The 13,745-nt window shown below is 41.0% G+C and overlaps 2 protein-coding genes across 4 annotated transcripts; both read right to left on the minus strand.

Annotated features, from left to right (window-relative positions):
* Nucleotides 1–257: 257 nt before the first annotated feature.
* Nucleotides 258–2,012, minus strand: LOC124268784 (ankyrin-1-like). The gene is made up of 3 exons (XM_046703807.1): nt 1,973–2,012; nt 1,417–1,557; nt 258–1,153 (listed from the first exon to the last, which is right to left on the minus strand). The coding sequence occupies exons 1-3, from the start codon at nt 2,010–2,012 to the stop codon at nt 258–260; spliced, it is 1,077 nt and encodes a 358-aa protein (XP_046559763.1).
* On the minus strand, nt 1,437–12,866 carry LOC124268721. 3 transcript variants are annotated; one of them, XM_046703724.1, is made up of 11 exons: nt 12,647–12,866; nt 12,337–12,424; nt 10,519–12,098; nt 8,961–9,049; nt 8,010–8,129; nt 5,828–6,572; nt 5,569–5,738; nt 4,811–4,920; nt 4,070–4,140; nt 1,973–2,186; nt 1,437–1,557 (listed from the first exon to the last, which is right to left on the minus strand). In XM_046703724.1, exons 4-10 carry the CDS (start codon nt 9,025–9,027, stop codon nt 2,030–2,032), a joined length of 1,440 nt encoding a protein of 479 aa, XP_046559680.1. In that variant the 5' UTR covers nt 9,028–9,049; nt 10,519–12,098; nt 12,337–12,424; nt 12,647–12,866; the 3' UTR covers nt 1,437–1,557; nt 1,973–2,029. The 3 variants fall into 3 exon arrangements, with proteins under 3 accessions (XP_046559680.1, XP_046559682.1, XP_046559681.1); XM_046703726.1 differs by having other exon boundaries at nt 12,552–12,649; XM_046703725.1 differs by lacking the exons at nt 10,519–12,098; nt 12,337–12,424; nt 12,647–12,866 and adding an exon at nt 9,760–10,183.
* Nucleotides 12,867–13,745: the final 879 nt, after the last annotated feature.

Below are 13,745 nucleotides of genomic sequence, written 5' to 3' on the forward strand. Positions count from 1 at the left end.
GTATATGGTCAATACAAAGTATCAACAGGTGATCAACACCGACCATGAACAGGTCAACACAAACTATCCAGAGGTGGTTCACCTAACATCAATATATGGTCAATACAAAATATCAACAGGAGGTCAACGAAAAGTATCCAGAGGTGATTCGCCTAATATCAATATATGGTCAATACAAAGTATCAACAGGTGGTCTACACCGAACATCAACAGGCTGTCGACACAAGTAGATATCCACCAAAATATATTTCAAATTATCACGACAGTTTATGTTTACGATGACCTGGTAGGATCTCAGGAGTACTGTGACGGTCTTCACATCCTGATGTCGCTTGCATCTTGAGAAGCTCCACTATTGAAGATTGCTTGTACAGCTCGGCTGTCTCCAGTGGAGTTCGCGCTTCCTCACCCTTTATGTGTACTCCATACAGGGGTAGCAAGTAACGCACGATGCTTTCATTCCCTCCTTGACAAGCGAGATGGAGCAGAGAGTTCTTTGAAGGATCGACCTGGTTTTCAACTTTGGCTCCAAGGTCTTTGAGAACCCGAAACACTTCGTACTTACCATTTGCTGCTGCTACCATTAATGGCGTCCATCCGTGTTGACCTTGGACATCAATGGCAAGTCCTGTGAACGTCAAGAGTCTTTCAATGAGAGCATGGCTCCCACAGCGGCAAGCGATATGCAGAATGGAATCACCATCCATATTTTCTTCAAATGCAACAGCTCCACTGTCGACAAGAAACTGACACAAATCAATGTTATTGTGCCCCATTGCGAGCATCAAAGGGGTGCCTTGCTCACTCCAGGAATTTACATGAAACCGGTGCTTGTCTATAAGATTCTTGACAATAGCCAGATTCCCTCCTTTACAAGCGAGGTGTAGAAGGTTCATTTTATACTTGTCAAGATCGTTTTCATTCGGCTTATGGATCTTCACCAGTAAAAAGAAGACGCCCTCGTGACCACTGTTGACTGCAACCATCATTGGAGTCCATCCAAAGGCTTCTTTAATGTTGACGTCAATATTGTATTCAGACTTTAGTAAGATTCTTACGACCTTCCCATAGCCATGACTACAAGCCAGATGTAACGCAGTCTGTGAAAATATTCCCTGAATATTAGGATCGGCCCCAGCTAACAGCAGTGCATCTACAACATCATAAAGGCCATTGTCAGCTGCTTGCATGAGAACAGTTCTGCCTTGGCCAGGACAAAATCCAGATCAATCCCATGTTTAAACGCAGACTCTTTGAGCTGTAAAATGATCAAACAAGCCGCTTCGCTTCTATCTGTAAGGACACAGAAAGCCAGACTCTCATGTAGTATATCTGAGGTCATGCTCTTGCTGTTGAGAAGATGCTTGACACTGTTAATGCTGTTAGATAAAGCACACCAATACAACAAGTTCCCACCATGGTATTTGTCATGGGCGCTCAACCAGGTTTCATTTGGCAGTACAACCTCCTTCAGGAACTCCATCCTTGTCTTCAGTAGATTTGAGCAGTCTTTTATTCGTTCATCGTGAAAGGCTCGCACAATCTCCTGTTGGCCATCTGGAAAATGTATATACATTGCATATTTTTTATTACGGTGGATTTTATTTGTTGTTTAACGCCACTCTCAGCAGTGTTCCAGCTACATGACGGCGGACTGTCAATAATCGAGTCTGGGGCAGACAACCCAGTGATTACAATCATGAGTCTCGATCTACGTAAGTGGCATTCACTGTTATGTGTCAACCAATTCCGCGAGCCTGACCACCCGATCCCGTTTGTCTCCTCTTACGACAAGCAGGCCTCCTGAAGATCAATTCTAACCCAACTCCTTACGGGCCCATGCATGTGAGAAGCAAATATGATACTGTGAACCCGTTTTATCTTCACTTCAGAATGTGAATCAGACACATTTATCGAGATATGCTGCAATGTAAATCGTATGGGATATCTTTTAAAACAGTTGGGATTGTACCTTCAGTATTCACATTCTTTGTGTCCGCCACATCTAACATTGGTTCCGTGGGTAGAACTAGCAATGGCGATGTCGTTTCAGGCTCTTGTCCACGAGATGGAATTTTGATTTGATTGGCCCCTTGAATGCATTCTCGATCGCTTCTCTTCTCCTTAAGGGCTTGCAATTTATGTCATCGAAAAATATCCTCACATGCGCACGAACACTGCCTCTGCTGCCAAAGGAATACAAACACCATGTGACAGTTGAATAGTCCTGAATAGCTTAAGGGCATTGGTAGTGATTATTTTTAACGGACTTAATATTCTAATCTGATTCTTTACTGAAAAAGCTTGTGGATGGTCTGTTTCACAAGCGTCAAGGTGGAAAGTGCGTTAGTGAGTTTAGTTTTACGCCGCTTTTAGTAACATTTCAGCAATATCACGGTTGGGGACACCAGAAATGGGCTTCACACATTGTGCCCATGTGGGACATCGAACCCGAGCGAACGATTTAACCACTAGGCTACCCCACTGCCCCCAAAAGTTTCATGTAGATACGTGTTGTTGTGTTCATATGATAAAACAGGACAACTAGAACACCTCCGTGATACTTTAGGTGTGTTAAAATATATATTAAGGTGTACAAAGTTTAACGACATAGAGTTGTGTCTTTGGATATTAGTCCATCTATATCACGGCGTGCCAACTTAATGTGGGGGAAATCCCAAAGCGACGTCTGGATCTTGTAACTATTAGGTGAAACCCACAGCCCATGTGTCAGGTGCTGACAAACCAAGAACCATACCAGGATTCGAACTGTAATATGTTTTGTTGGCCCAAAGGATACACTCTTCAAAGCTTTCACCTCATATCTCCCCCCTCCAGCCCACCCTCCCTCTATATGTCTATATCAAGAAAAACTAAGGCGACTGTTCCAACAAGACGTGGAATCTTGTACTCAGCTCCTATCGAACCATTATATACTGGCCACATAAAGAAATTGTGCACACAGAAAATATAGATGTAGGCACACAGCGTCTTTGTACATAAATACAAGTGTAAACATAGCAAGTATTGGAGACAATCAACCGCTCATGCACGTGCAAGGCAACGTGACGTCATTGATGGTGGCCTATGGACTTGCAATGTGTTTCTGCACGTGCAGCCCGTGCAGCTGCACACAATATGTGAAACTCAGAAATTGCTGTCACTGTTAAACGCTTGATATTTGGTCATTCAAACGTTCACAAATTCATATGAGAAGTCACATGCACATCATGCCAAGATTAACATCTGCTTAACATCATGAAGCCATTGGAATGGTTCGAGCAGGAATGAGCCAACAACGGGTGGCAGCACATTTCCAATGCCATCGTAACACGATATCTGCATTGACCAGACGTTATCGAAACACGAATGACGTCGCCAACCACCCACGTTCTGGGCATCCCCGACGTAACGACGCCAAGACAGGACTGATGGATTCGAGTGACTCATCTCAGACACAGGTTCCAGGTGGCAGTGACCACGTCCAAGACCATTCCCCAGGCCTTCAATGCTCATTTGGTAGCCTCTGTGCGTTGTCGATGCACTGCTGTGCTTCACGCACATGATGATCATACCCGTTCTTGACTTTGTGACTTCGTCATGTGACGCCGTACTCGATTTAGATCTTCTGACGTCACCGTTACGAATATTGTTCATGTTCTTTTGACATTTTGTTGTGGTCCGATACTTCAGCTTCTAAAGTGTCTACATCATTTCGTCTTCCCTGTGTTGTATTCCAATTCTGAAGGAATTTTCTGTGTGCACAGTTTCTTTATGTGGCTAGTATACATACACCAATAAACCTTTCAATAACCATAAGAAAAATATCTACTAAACACGATGACTCATGCTGTGCAATGGAGGTCACTTTTCAATCCTACATTTCTCATAAGTTGGAAAGAACTGTCTTCCCTTCAAGCTATGTTACCTTAAATAAGAATACACTTCACTTGTTTAAATATTTCCTCCTCACATGTTTACTCAACCGTAACCTGTACACAGGCACAGTATGAATACTCTTCACAGACACCTATAATATGATACGTTGTACACAAAGAAAGATCCTTACCTGAAATACTCTATCCTACATTCTTTGTATACTTGTCCCAGTTTGTTGTCCCCGCGTAACACTTTCTCGATCTGAATAGAAGGACGTTACTTACAACACGAATAACAGAATCAGATCACATTGAAATTGTCTGTGCGCGTGCGTGCGTGTAGAAGTGTGAATGTGTGTATGTGTGTGTATAGAGGTATATGTAATCATGTGTTTAGATGTTTGTGTGTGTGCGTGCGTGCGTGTGTGTGACCTGACAAATAACGGGAACATTTGCTGCAGAGAAGTTCCATCGGACATCATTTTTGTCACTCTTTCGGAAAGTTTGGAAATATCCTACGCATATCTATCATAAAGTTTTTGAAAGCTGAACCGAAGTCTTGAATGGTTATTTCATATCAATGAGCTTCTGCGCTAGAGCCGCACGACGCTCAGGGATGTAAAAACAGAATGCTGGTTTGTCCCTCAAAATGTAGACGCCAAAATTGAATATTGCTTGACAGTAAGGGGCATTTGACTATTGGAAAATTCAATCCAAATTTAAAATTCTTGTTCAAGCTGGTAAAAGTGGATGTGAATTGGTCAGTTGATGAATATTGAACAATATTAGATTATTGGCATATCTGCTGCTTCTGCTAAACTTCATGGACAAATTACTTTCTCATGACTTTGCTGATCAGAGCAGAAATTCATTTTCAACACTGATTATCTGTTCACGAAACATTTTATCTATTGATTGTATTGTCAACTTACCTCTTTTGAGAGATATGAAGTCATGTCTAAGAATTTCGAGCTGAACCTGTCCAGTAGGTTAGGTGTCCAGTCTTGCCCACTCATATAGAATACGGTGACTTCGGGGTGAACTGAAATGCCAGAATTACACTGAATATGAAATACACGATTAACACTGATGAGCTTGCACGGTAATTGCTTCTCCATACACACGCCCTCATGGCAGTGTGCAAAATAGTTTCCAAATTTTGCTACTAGTCTGTCGGGCTAGCTATGCCTGAAAGTTACTAGCCCACAATAAAATTCACTAGCCCTAAATTTGAACGAGGAAACCAAGCAAAAGGTAACATACCATCAAAAACAAATAAGAAAACACTTGTCAAAATTCCTGAATTATATTGCTTATGATTAAATAACTTATAACAAGTCGGAGAGGGTGATATATTTACGAAATGACCCCACAAAAATTCACTAGCTAGTCGGGCCAGTGACTGTGGGGATTAACCAATCTAGCGTGGTACAATGGCTATTTCGCACCAAATTATTTTTCCTGTGAAGGCGTGGTAGTTTTGGTTTCTCTACATTTGTTCTTTCTGGAAAGTCTGCCAAATGAGTAAACATATGATTGACGTTTGCAATAATTGTTTTATCCTTGGTAATGGATTTTCTCAAGCTTAATCATTTGAGTAAACAAGATGAAATTTCTTTCAAACTGGATGAATTTCTTTCAAACTGGGCCGCACATTTGACAATAAGGTGGTTAAATGGTTTAATCTTACCTTGTAAAGGATTTATTACGATGTGCCTCTTGATCGTGTTAAGCTTTGCCTCAAGAAGTCTGATATTTCTTTCAGAAATGTTCTCAGCTACCACCTGTCGAATGCCTTCTTTTAATTGTACAGCATCAATGTCTTCGTTGTTGATGACTTGTGAGGCAACGGTTTGGGTGCTGTTGACGATAAATAGTACAGATATATAGGGAAACTAGACAATGATTCGGATTAGATTTACACAGGCAAGGACAAATATATACAGTACCTTTCGGAGTCCGCCCAAGACTTATCAACACAGAGAAGGGTTGGATGAATCTTTTCCCACCGTCTGGCAATTTCGGCAAGAAGCAGCCTTCGGTCATTGTCATCAAGGTCTGTTGTGACACATTCGTGTTTGTTTAAGTACCGATTAAGTTCGTTGAAGTGCCTTCTTGGTAGAATCCAAAGCTCTTTGTCCGTCTGTCGGTCTGTGATTTTTCCCTGAAGAAACTGCCCGACGTCCAACTCTGTCACTGCCATACACACAAGTGTTGCTCGTTGCAGTTTCAAACACTTCTTCTCACCCATAACCAGAGAATGCAGATTGCAATACCTGGAACCATCTTTGATAATTTCCTCAACCGCTTTCTGGAATAGTTGATCATTCTTCAGAGCGTTAATGTCGAGGACACCATCAATAACACTCACGTGTTCGTCCGTGAATAGACGAATTTTGTGAGTAACATTTTGTGTTAGCTGCAAGGCATAACGGCTGATGTCCTTATAAGAAACTGCGCTCGGCTTATTTACCAAGCATAGGATAATGGGTGGTCTCCCAGTGGTAACTATAAACACATCCCACAAGATGCCATCTGGATGTGGACAGGAAGGTCTGTCGACGTCCATCATAGCTGCCAAGGACTTGCTGACCAAAACAATGCCCTCCTTTGACACAACTTCTATCCTTTTGTACAAACATTGTTTGATGCCAGACGTAATTGTTTCATTATCTGGAAGGACCACGATGCGATCTGAAATTAAAGCAGAACACGGTTGTATTAATACCCAGGCATTAATGGATTTCGCAACGCTCGTCATCCTCACACCCACTATGGAGGGCCTGGATGGATGAGTTGTCCAATAGAAAACCCTTTCCACATCCATAAGAAATATCCGCTAAAAGCAGAGTCAGTTGTACAATTGTGACCGTATCATATCATTTGTTTCAGCAGAATTACAGCTCTACGGTATTGTTTGTAAAGAAAACAAGTCTGGACCAGACAATCCAGTGATTGTGACCATGCGATACGATGACAGAGCATGTGTTAATGAAAAACTATGAAATAGTGATGATACAAGGTGCTCGCCAAAATGTGAGCATATGGTACAAGTAAAAAGAGGGAATTGCGTAGGACATCATTTTTGGTCACTTATGCATCAAGTTTCGAAATGTCCTCCACATGTCTACCATAAAACTTCTTGAAACCTTTGAATGCTGTAACCGTGATCGGGCGGTGGGGTAGCCTAATGGTTAAAGCGTTCGCTCGTCACGCGGAAGACCCGGGTTCGATTCCCCATATGGGCACAATGTGTGGAGGGACATTGTCCCCAATTGCTGGAATATTCCTAAAGGTGGCTTAAAACCATATTCACTCACTCACTGTAACCGCGATAGAACAACTTTCGAGCAAGAGTGGTAAGACTCTCTTTGAAATCTTGGTGAAAGAGCTTGCTCGATTGCAAGACGACACAACTCATTGTTCAGAGTGGCTTTCCGTGTGAGTTCCGGATGCAACCGTCGTGGGTTCGAATCTAAGATCCGCCCCGATTGTGTTTCTAGGTTTTCTATCACGATACCCGTGTAGATCTTCTGCTAAATTATCAATCTGTAGCGTTGTAATATAATTCAAATAATCTTACGTAAATACATGAACTCGACGCGAGAAAATCAATCGCAGAATCGAGCAGATTCCATGTGTCATAATCACATCAGGTGAATCAGTAATATGGATAGACCGCTGAAACCCACCGACGATGTCAGGTATTCGCACAAAAGGCAAGTATGCCCAACTCAACCGATAATCCAATCACTTAATTTGCGCAAGAGTGTTTTGATTGCACTCTAACACTGCACCCAGGCTGTCAAGCAATTGATTCTCGACTACACTCCATCCCGTTTCAATCACTCGCCCATAAATCGGAAATACACACCCATTGTACATTGCTGCAATGACTAAAAAAATTCAAGGATATAATATAACGTAAGCGGACAAAATCAATAACCACATCAATATGCATACATCTGTTGTTCCTAGATGCATTCAGTGTAAATAAGCAGTGAGTGCATTAAGTCAAGTCACATCAGCTGACTGCAAATGCTTCAGCAATTGATTCTGTGCTACATAATTATGTATTTCAAGGAATTTATCTGATCTATGAACATTAAAGGCAATTAAAACCATATTCACCTTTCTGAATAATTTGTGCTTCAAGTTCTTCAAACGCAAATCCAATCTGTTTCAGTTTAGGGGGAAAGGGAAAGGAACTTGGAAGATTGGTCACCTCGTGTATCTCCCGTCTCTGTTGAGCTGGAAATGAGAGGTAAATTGTACTACATTGTTCACGAACAATTGCATGAAATACCTTGAGTATATATATACAAGCTCTTAAATATCTTCAGGAATGTCACACAAAACAAACGCGGAAATATTAGCGAAAATGGCCGTTGTTTATACTCTTCATCTACTGACAAATACAAATTAAATAACTTTATGGATAACGTTCAGTCAACTTCTCTTATTTCGCGAGTGCCACGTTTCGATACGGATGCTTGTGTCGTTGTCAATAAATACGTTATTTTCCATAAAGTTAGATCGATATTTTACGTCCCAACTTCTGAAATGCCACTCATACAACTTGTCAAGAAGAAAAGTTCTTGAACGACTTCCTTATTTTGTTTGGGGTGTATTTTCATAGCTACACTCTGTCCCTTCTACAGGTAAGGGAAATATTATGCTTAAATATTTGTGTTAAACTGTATCTTTTTGTCTACATTCGTAGTTCAGCGAAACATAGTGAGTGAGTGAGTGGGTATGGTTTTACGCCGCTTTTAGCAATATTCCGGCAATATCAAGGCAAGGGACACCAGAAATGGGCTTCACACATTGTACCCATGTGGGGAATCGAACCCGGGTCTTCGGCGTAACGAGCAAAGGCTTTAACCACTAGGCTACCTCGCCCGCTGTGTTCTATGTGATGCTGTGATATGGTGCCGTGTGATATCTTGCTGTGTGTTCCTCTGATGCTGTGCGATGTGTGATGTAAGATGTTGTGTGATGTTGTTTTGGTGCCGTGTGTTGTTGTGTGATACTGTAAGATTTTGTGTGATGCCGTGTTGTGTTGCGTGATGTTATACTTACCACGTTTTCTCCTCTGAATCCACTCCAACAGGAGGTAGAAAAGAAAAGGGAGCACAAAGCCGATCATTGTCACATCAGATTGGCGTCAGCTGAAATTTAATGTATGTAGACACATACATAACATTCATAGACACACGCTCGCATGCACAGACGGCTCTAAAACATTACTTCATCGTAATGCATTTCAAATGTGTGATGGTCTTGTGATATATGGCATGTAATGTACTCTCTTTCTCTCCCCCACAGGTCCAACAAACTAAACTAGGACAAATGTTTTAAAATTTGAATAAAATTATATAACTGTCGAACAAACAAAGAGCTTATTTAAATCTGTGCCCAGAAAGAGGTTCAAACAGAAACTAGATGTTAAAACACAGGTTCCAAGATAAGCATACGGAAATTTAGGTCGGATTTTTCGGATTTTTCTACTTACAGTCAAAGGTGTGATGGTCTTGTGATATATGGCATGTAATGCTCTCTCTCTCTCTCTCTCTCTCTCTCTCTCTCTCTCTCTCTCTCTCTCTCTCTCTCTCTCTCTCTCTCTCTCTCTCTCTCTCTCTCTCTCTCTCTCTCTCTCTCTCTCTCTCTCTCTCTCTCTCTCTCTCTCTCTCTCTCTCTCTCTCTCTCTCCCACAGGTCCAACAAACTAACCTAGGGGATATATTTTAAAATTTGAATAAAATTATATAACTGTCGAACAAACAAAGAGCTAATTCAAATCTGGTTCAGAAGTTCAAACATACGGAAATTTAGGTTCCAAGTTAAGCATACGGAAATTTAGGTCGGATTTTTCTACTTACAGTCGCCTGTCGGGAATCTCATCTTCACATACAAATCCTCTGCTATCGCTCGTGAGCTTCATGTACATGTATATTCCTTTCAAACCAGATTGCAGCAGTTATTGTAATGCCTAAGGTGTTTTTAGGGTAAGGCTCATCTCGGTTCAGTACATATTCACAAAGGCAAATTTAGGATTGACACGCGAGGGTGTGTAACACGATGACTCACAAGTCGGAACTACGTACGTTATCTAAGCTATTAGATTTCAATTCAGGTATTTGTTGTGTGGGGACTTTTCAAAACTGACGCTACCCACTGTAGCTTTGAACATTAGGAGTAACATGACACAAGCAGTAACCCGGTTGAACATATCCGTTGCCTCGCTGAGATTTGAATACACCAGGCTGTTCAATGTAACTATGTAACATTTATATGATAGTTCAGGAACAGAGTACCCGTGAAGATCCGGGTTAGAATTGGTCTTTAGCAACCCATGCTTGTCGTTAAAAGCAACTCACGGGATCTGGTGGTCAAGCTCGCTGACTTGGTTGACACATGTCATCGTATCCCAATTGCGTAGATCAATTCCCATGCTGTTGATCACTGGATTGTCTGGTCCAAACAGACCGCCACCATATAGCTGGAATATTGGTGAGGGCGGCGACAACAAACCAACCGACACACCAAACAGATAATTGAGGATTAAAATTCTTAATTGTAATTAGAGTACACAACTATCTGTGTAACCACACACAAAGACGTCATTGAAGTATAATTACCTGCACCCGTGACTGGATGTAATCCGAGAGGATCGTTAATATAGTGACCGGTCTCAGAAAGTGAGATATCACCTTTTACTTTGAGTTGGAGGACGGAATAACAACAGTAGACAGTCTGTTCACAAACTTTGAATGTCACATAGGAAATGGTATTCTTGACGATGCACGTACCACTATGATGAGAAATTCATGTGATTTATCCCTAACCGTTTCTAAGTATTTTTGCCAACGATATGTAAATGTATCAATGAACAGGTCTCCTTCATCCACGTGATCATTAAGAGGTTTGTCAAACAGTTCATGGAAGTAGTGCAGGTCACTGTCACCGGAATCAAGGCCTCTGATATGGACAAACAATGGTCCACACCAGAATTACCAAGTGCTGACACTGTTTGAAGAACTCACTTCGAGTTGGAAGACGGGGTGTCAAGAAAAGATGCCTACTGTATGCCCAAAAACTTCGTACGCCACACAGGAAATGGTATTCTTTCAACAGTTTGAAGACGGAGTGTCACGAGAAGATGCTTTCTGTATGTTCATAAACTTCGTACGCCACACAGGGAATGGTATTCTTTCAACACTTTGATTTTTCAGTTCATACGCCTCTGGTCCGTTTCTGTCATAAAATACACATCCAGAGATTGGTTTCACAGCCACTTCAATAACGTACATGTTGTCATCAAGTAGTCTGTGAAAGTTACATTTAATCAACGGTGTGTCCGTGTCTGGATCAAGTTTAATGCAGTCAGTTACTTTTGCATCCAGTTCACGTTGGATAAGCGGTTTGCACCCAGACAGGATTTGGATACCTGTCTTTTGAACAGCTTTACTCACGTAGTTTGGGAAGGGTCTATCACTTTCTTCAATGCCAACGAAGTACGACCCGCCATTTAGATTTTTAGACAATGCAGTGACGTACTCCATTAACCGTAGACCGCCCCATATGTAAGTTACGAAGTCTTTGAAGTTGTTTTTATCTATTTTCTCGAATTCACTCTTTACGTATTTGACCTGGACAGATCGACCCTCACCAGTCAGAAGGTCTATCTTGTGAACAGTGTCCTTTTTACCGATGTCCCTCGTCTTCAGAAGGAGTTCATACAGCGTTCTTCCAGACGGTTGTGTTATTTCATGATCTGTTGAAACTTTAGTCTTGAAATCTGGTGTAGAGAGTCTGGACGATGCCCGTACCACTATGATGAGGAATTCATGTGACTTTTCCCCAACCGTTTCTAAGTCCTTCAGCCAGAGAAATGTAAATGTATCGATGAACAGGTCTCCTTCATCCACGAGATCATTAAGAGGTTTGTCAAACAGTTCGTGGAAGTAGTGCAGGTTCCTGTCACCGGAATCAAGGCCTTCAATATGGACAAACAACGCTCCACCACCAGAATTACGAAGAGCTGACACCTGTTTCAAAAACTTACACGTGACGTCACTTCTGTCACATTTGAACGTCTTTCTATCTCTTCCCTGCTTACGCTTGCTCACTAGCTCAAGAGGTATGTCGATGGTCAAACGAAGCTTTTCCTTCAAACGAAGCTCTTTTGATGAAGAGTAACTTGCGCAAAGGACACACTCTATCAAAATCAATAAGATAGCGTGTACATAACATGCAGGTCTATATAACACTTTAAAACACGTTGGTCTTTATTTTAGAAAATTATTCATTTGTATCGTATGCGATAATGACGTTTTGAACCATGTTATGTTGATATGCTGAAACATCTTACGAAACGTATTAATATGTCATAATGTTACGTTTCGAGTCAGATATTCAAAAAGTAATCTTAAAATGAAACGAAAGATTTCACTCACCAGATGTCATTCTGAGGCCATTTATATTGTGAGATGATGAAACGTGTTCATCTCAGCCCTGTTCCTCAGCACCAAAACCAGATATAACCTGGGAAAAAATCATAGATGTGAATGTTCAACATGCATGCAGCTTTATAACACTACAATGTCTCCTGGTATTCATATTACAACCTGGTATCACCTTTACTGATTATGCAGTTACCTTTATACCTTACCACAAATACTAATGTCCCTTCGATGACCTTCCAGGTGCATCTTACACTGCAGTAGAACTACATGTGCTGTTACACCCACAGCTTATTAAGCCTACCTTTGCTAAATGACTCCAGGTAATGCTCGCTGTTATCACCAGGACAGTATGCACTGCGTGTAACTGGCCTACTTTAACTATTGATTGTAACCTAAGCCTGACATGTTGAGAGTGTCAGCTCGGCGTTGGCTGTGAGCAATATCCCAGCTACGCCATGCCAACCAGGAACTATTCAAGACTGGATCAGGGTAACACTGGCTATGGGCTGATCAGACGTTCACGTCATTCCCCTGTTAATCTTTCAAGGCGTTTAGAGAATGGAGTTGCCGACAAAATGAATATTTCTCTTCAACATGTTAAAATTTACTCCACAACTGTACAATCAGATTGGTCACGTGGACACATTTGATGTATATTCATCATAACGTAACACTGGTTACAGTTGATTCACATCCATTGATCACCAATATATAAATACTGTAAACGTACTTATTTTCGCGTGGTGCAATTTTCGCGGAATTGACAGTTTAGACTACAGACTACCGTATCTGTTAGATACGTTGCTGGTAAACCTGTGATTTGTCCATGGAATTTTTTCCGATGAGTTATTTCCTTCCTTTACTTCATAGAAAACCCAAAGTCTATTTTAGACAACAAAGTAAAATGCTTCCCCAAGAGTCATTTATGAAATGACATTACCATGATCAAGTTTGACTGTTGGTATTTTGAGTATTTTGAATGTTTCCACGTGTGTTACTTTGTCGTGTGTGTGTTACTTTGTATTTTGAACAGTTTTTTTCATATGTGTGTTAGTATGTGTTATGTGTATTTCTACGTCATGTGTGTACTGCTATGTAATTTGGGTTTTACTATCACTATGTCCTGTATGAGTCACATGTGTATTACTGAGTCATATGTATATTACTCATCCTATATGTATTACTGTCTCATATGTGCATTACTCATAATAGATGTATTACTGAGTCATATGTGTATTACTGTGTCATATGTGTATTATTGAGTCCTATATGTATTACTGAGTCCTATATGTATTACTGAGTCCTATATGTATTACTGAGTCTTATACGTATAACTGAGTCCTTTACGTATTACTGATTCCTAAACGTATTACTGAGTCCTATATGTATTACTGAGTCAT

Source organism: Haliotis rubra, unplaced genomic scaffold, assembly GCF_003918875.1.
Source record: "Haliotis rubra isolate DU_JTF1 unplaced genomic scaffold, ASM391887v1 Scf14, whole genome shotgun sequence".
In the NCBI taxonomy this organism is placed as follows: Eukaryota; Metazoa; Mollusca; class Gastropoda; order Lepetellida; family Haliotidae; genus Haliotis; species Haliotis rubra.

Coding starts and splice junctions, on each gene's coding strand:
- LOC124268784 (XM_046703807.1), bottom strand. CDS start 2,012: ATGTTAGATGTGGCGGACACAAAGAATGTGAATACTGAAG. Junction 1,558..1,972: donor AAAGAATGTGAATACTGAAG/GTACAATCCCAA, acceptor TACATTTTCCAG/ATGGCCAACAGGAGATTGTG. Junction 1,154..1,416: donor CGCCCATGACAAATACCATG/GTGGGAACTTGT, acceptor ATGATGTTGTAG/ATGCACTGCTGTTAGCTGGG.
- LOC124268721 (XM_046703724.1), bottom strand. CDS start 9,027: ATGATCGGCTTTGTGCTCCCTTTTCTTTTCTACCTCCTGTTGGAGTGG. Junction 4,921..5,568: donor CGTAATAAATCCTTTACAAG/GTAAGATTAAAC, acceptor CTGGCATTTCAG/TTCACCCCGAAGTCACCGTA. Junction 2,187..4,069: donor TGTAGGATAGAGTATTTCAG/GTAAGGATCTTT, acceptor TTCCTTTGGCAG/CAGAGGCAGTGTTCGTGCGC.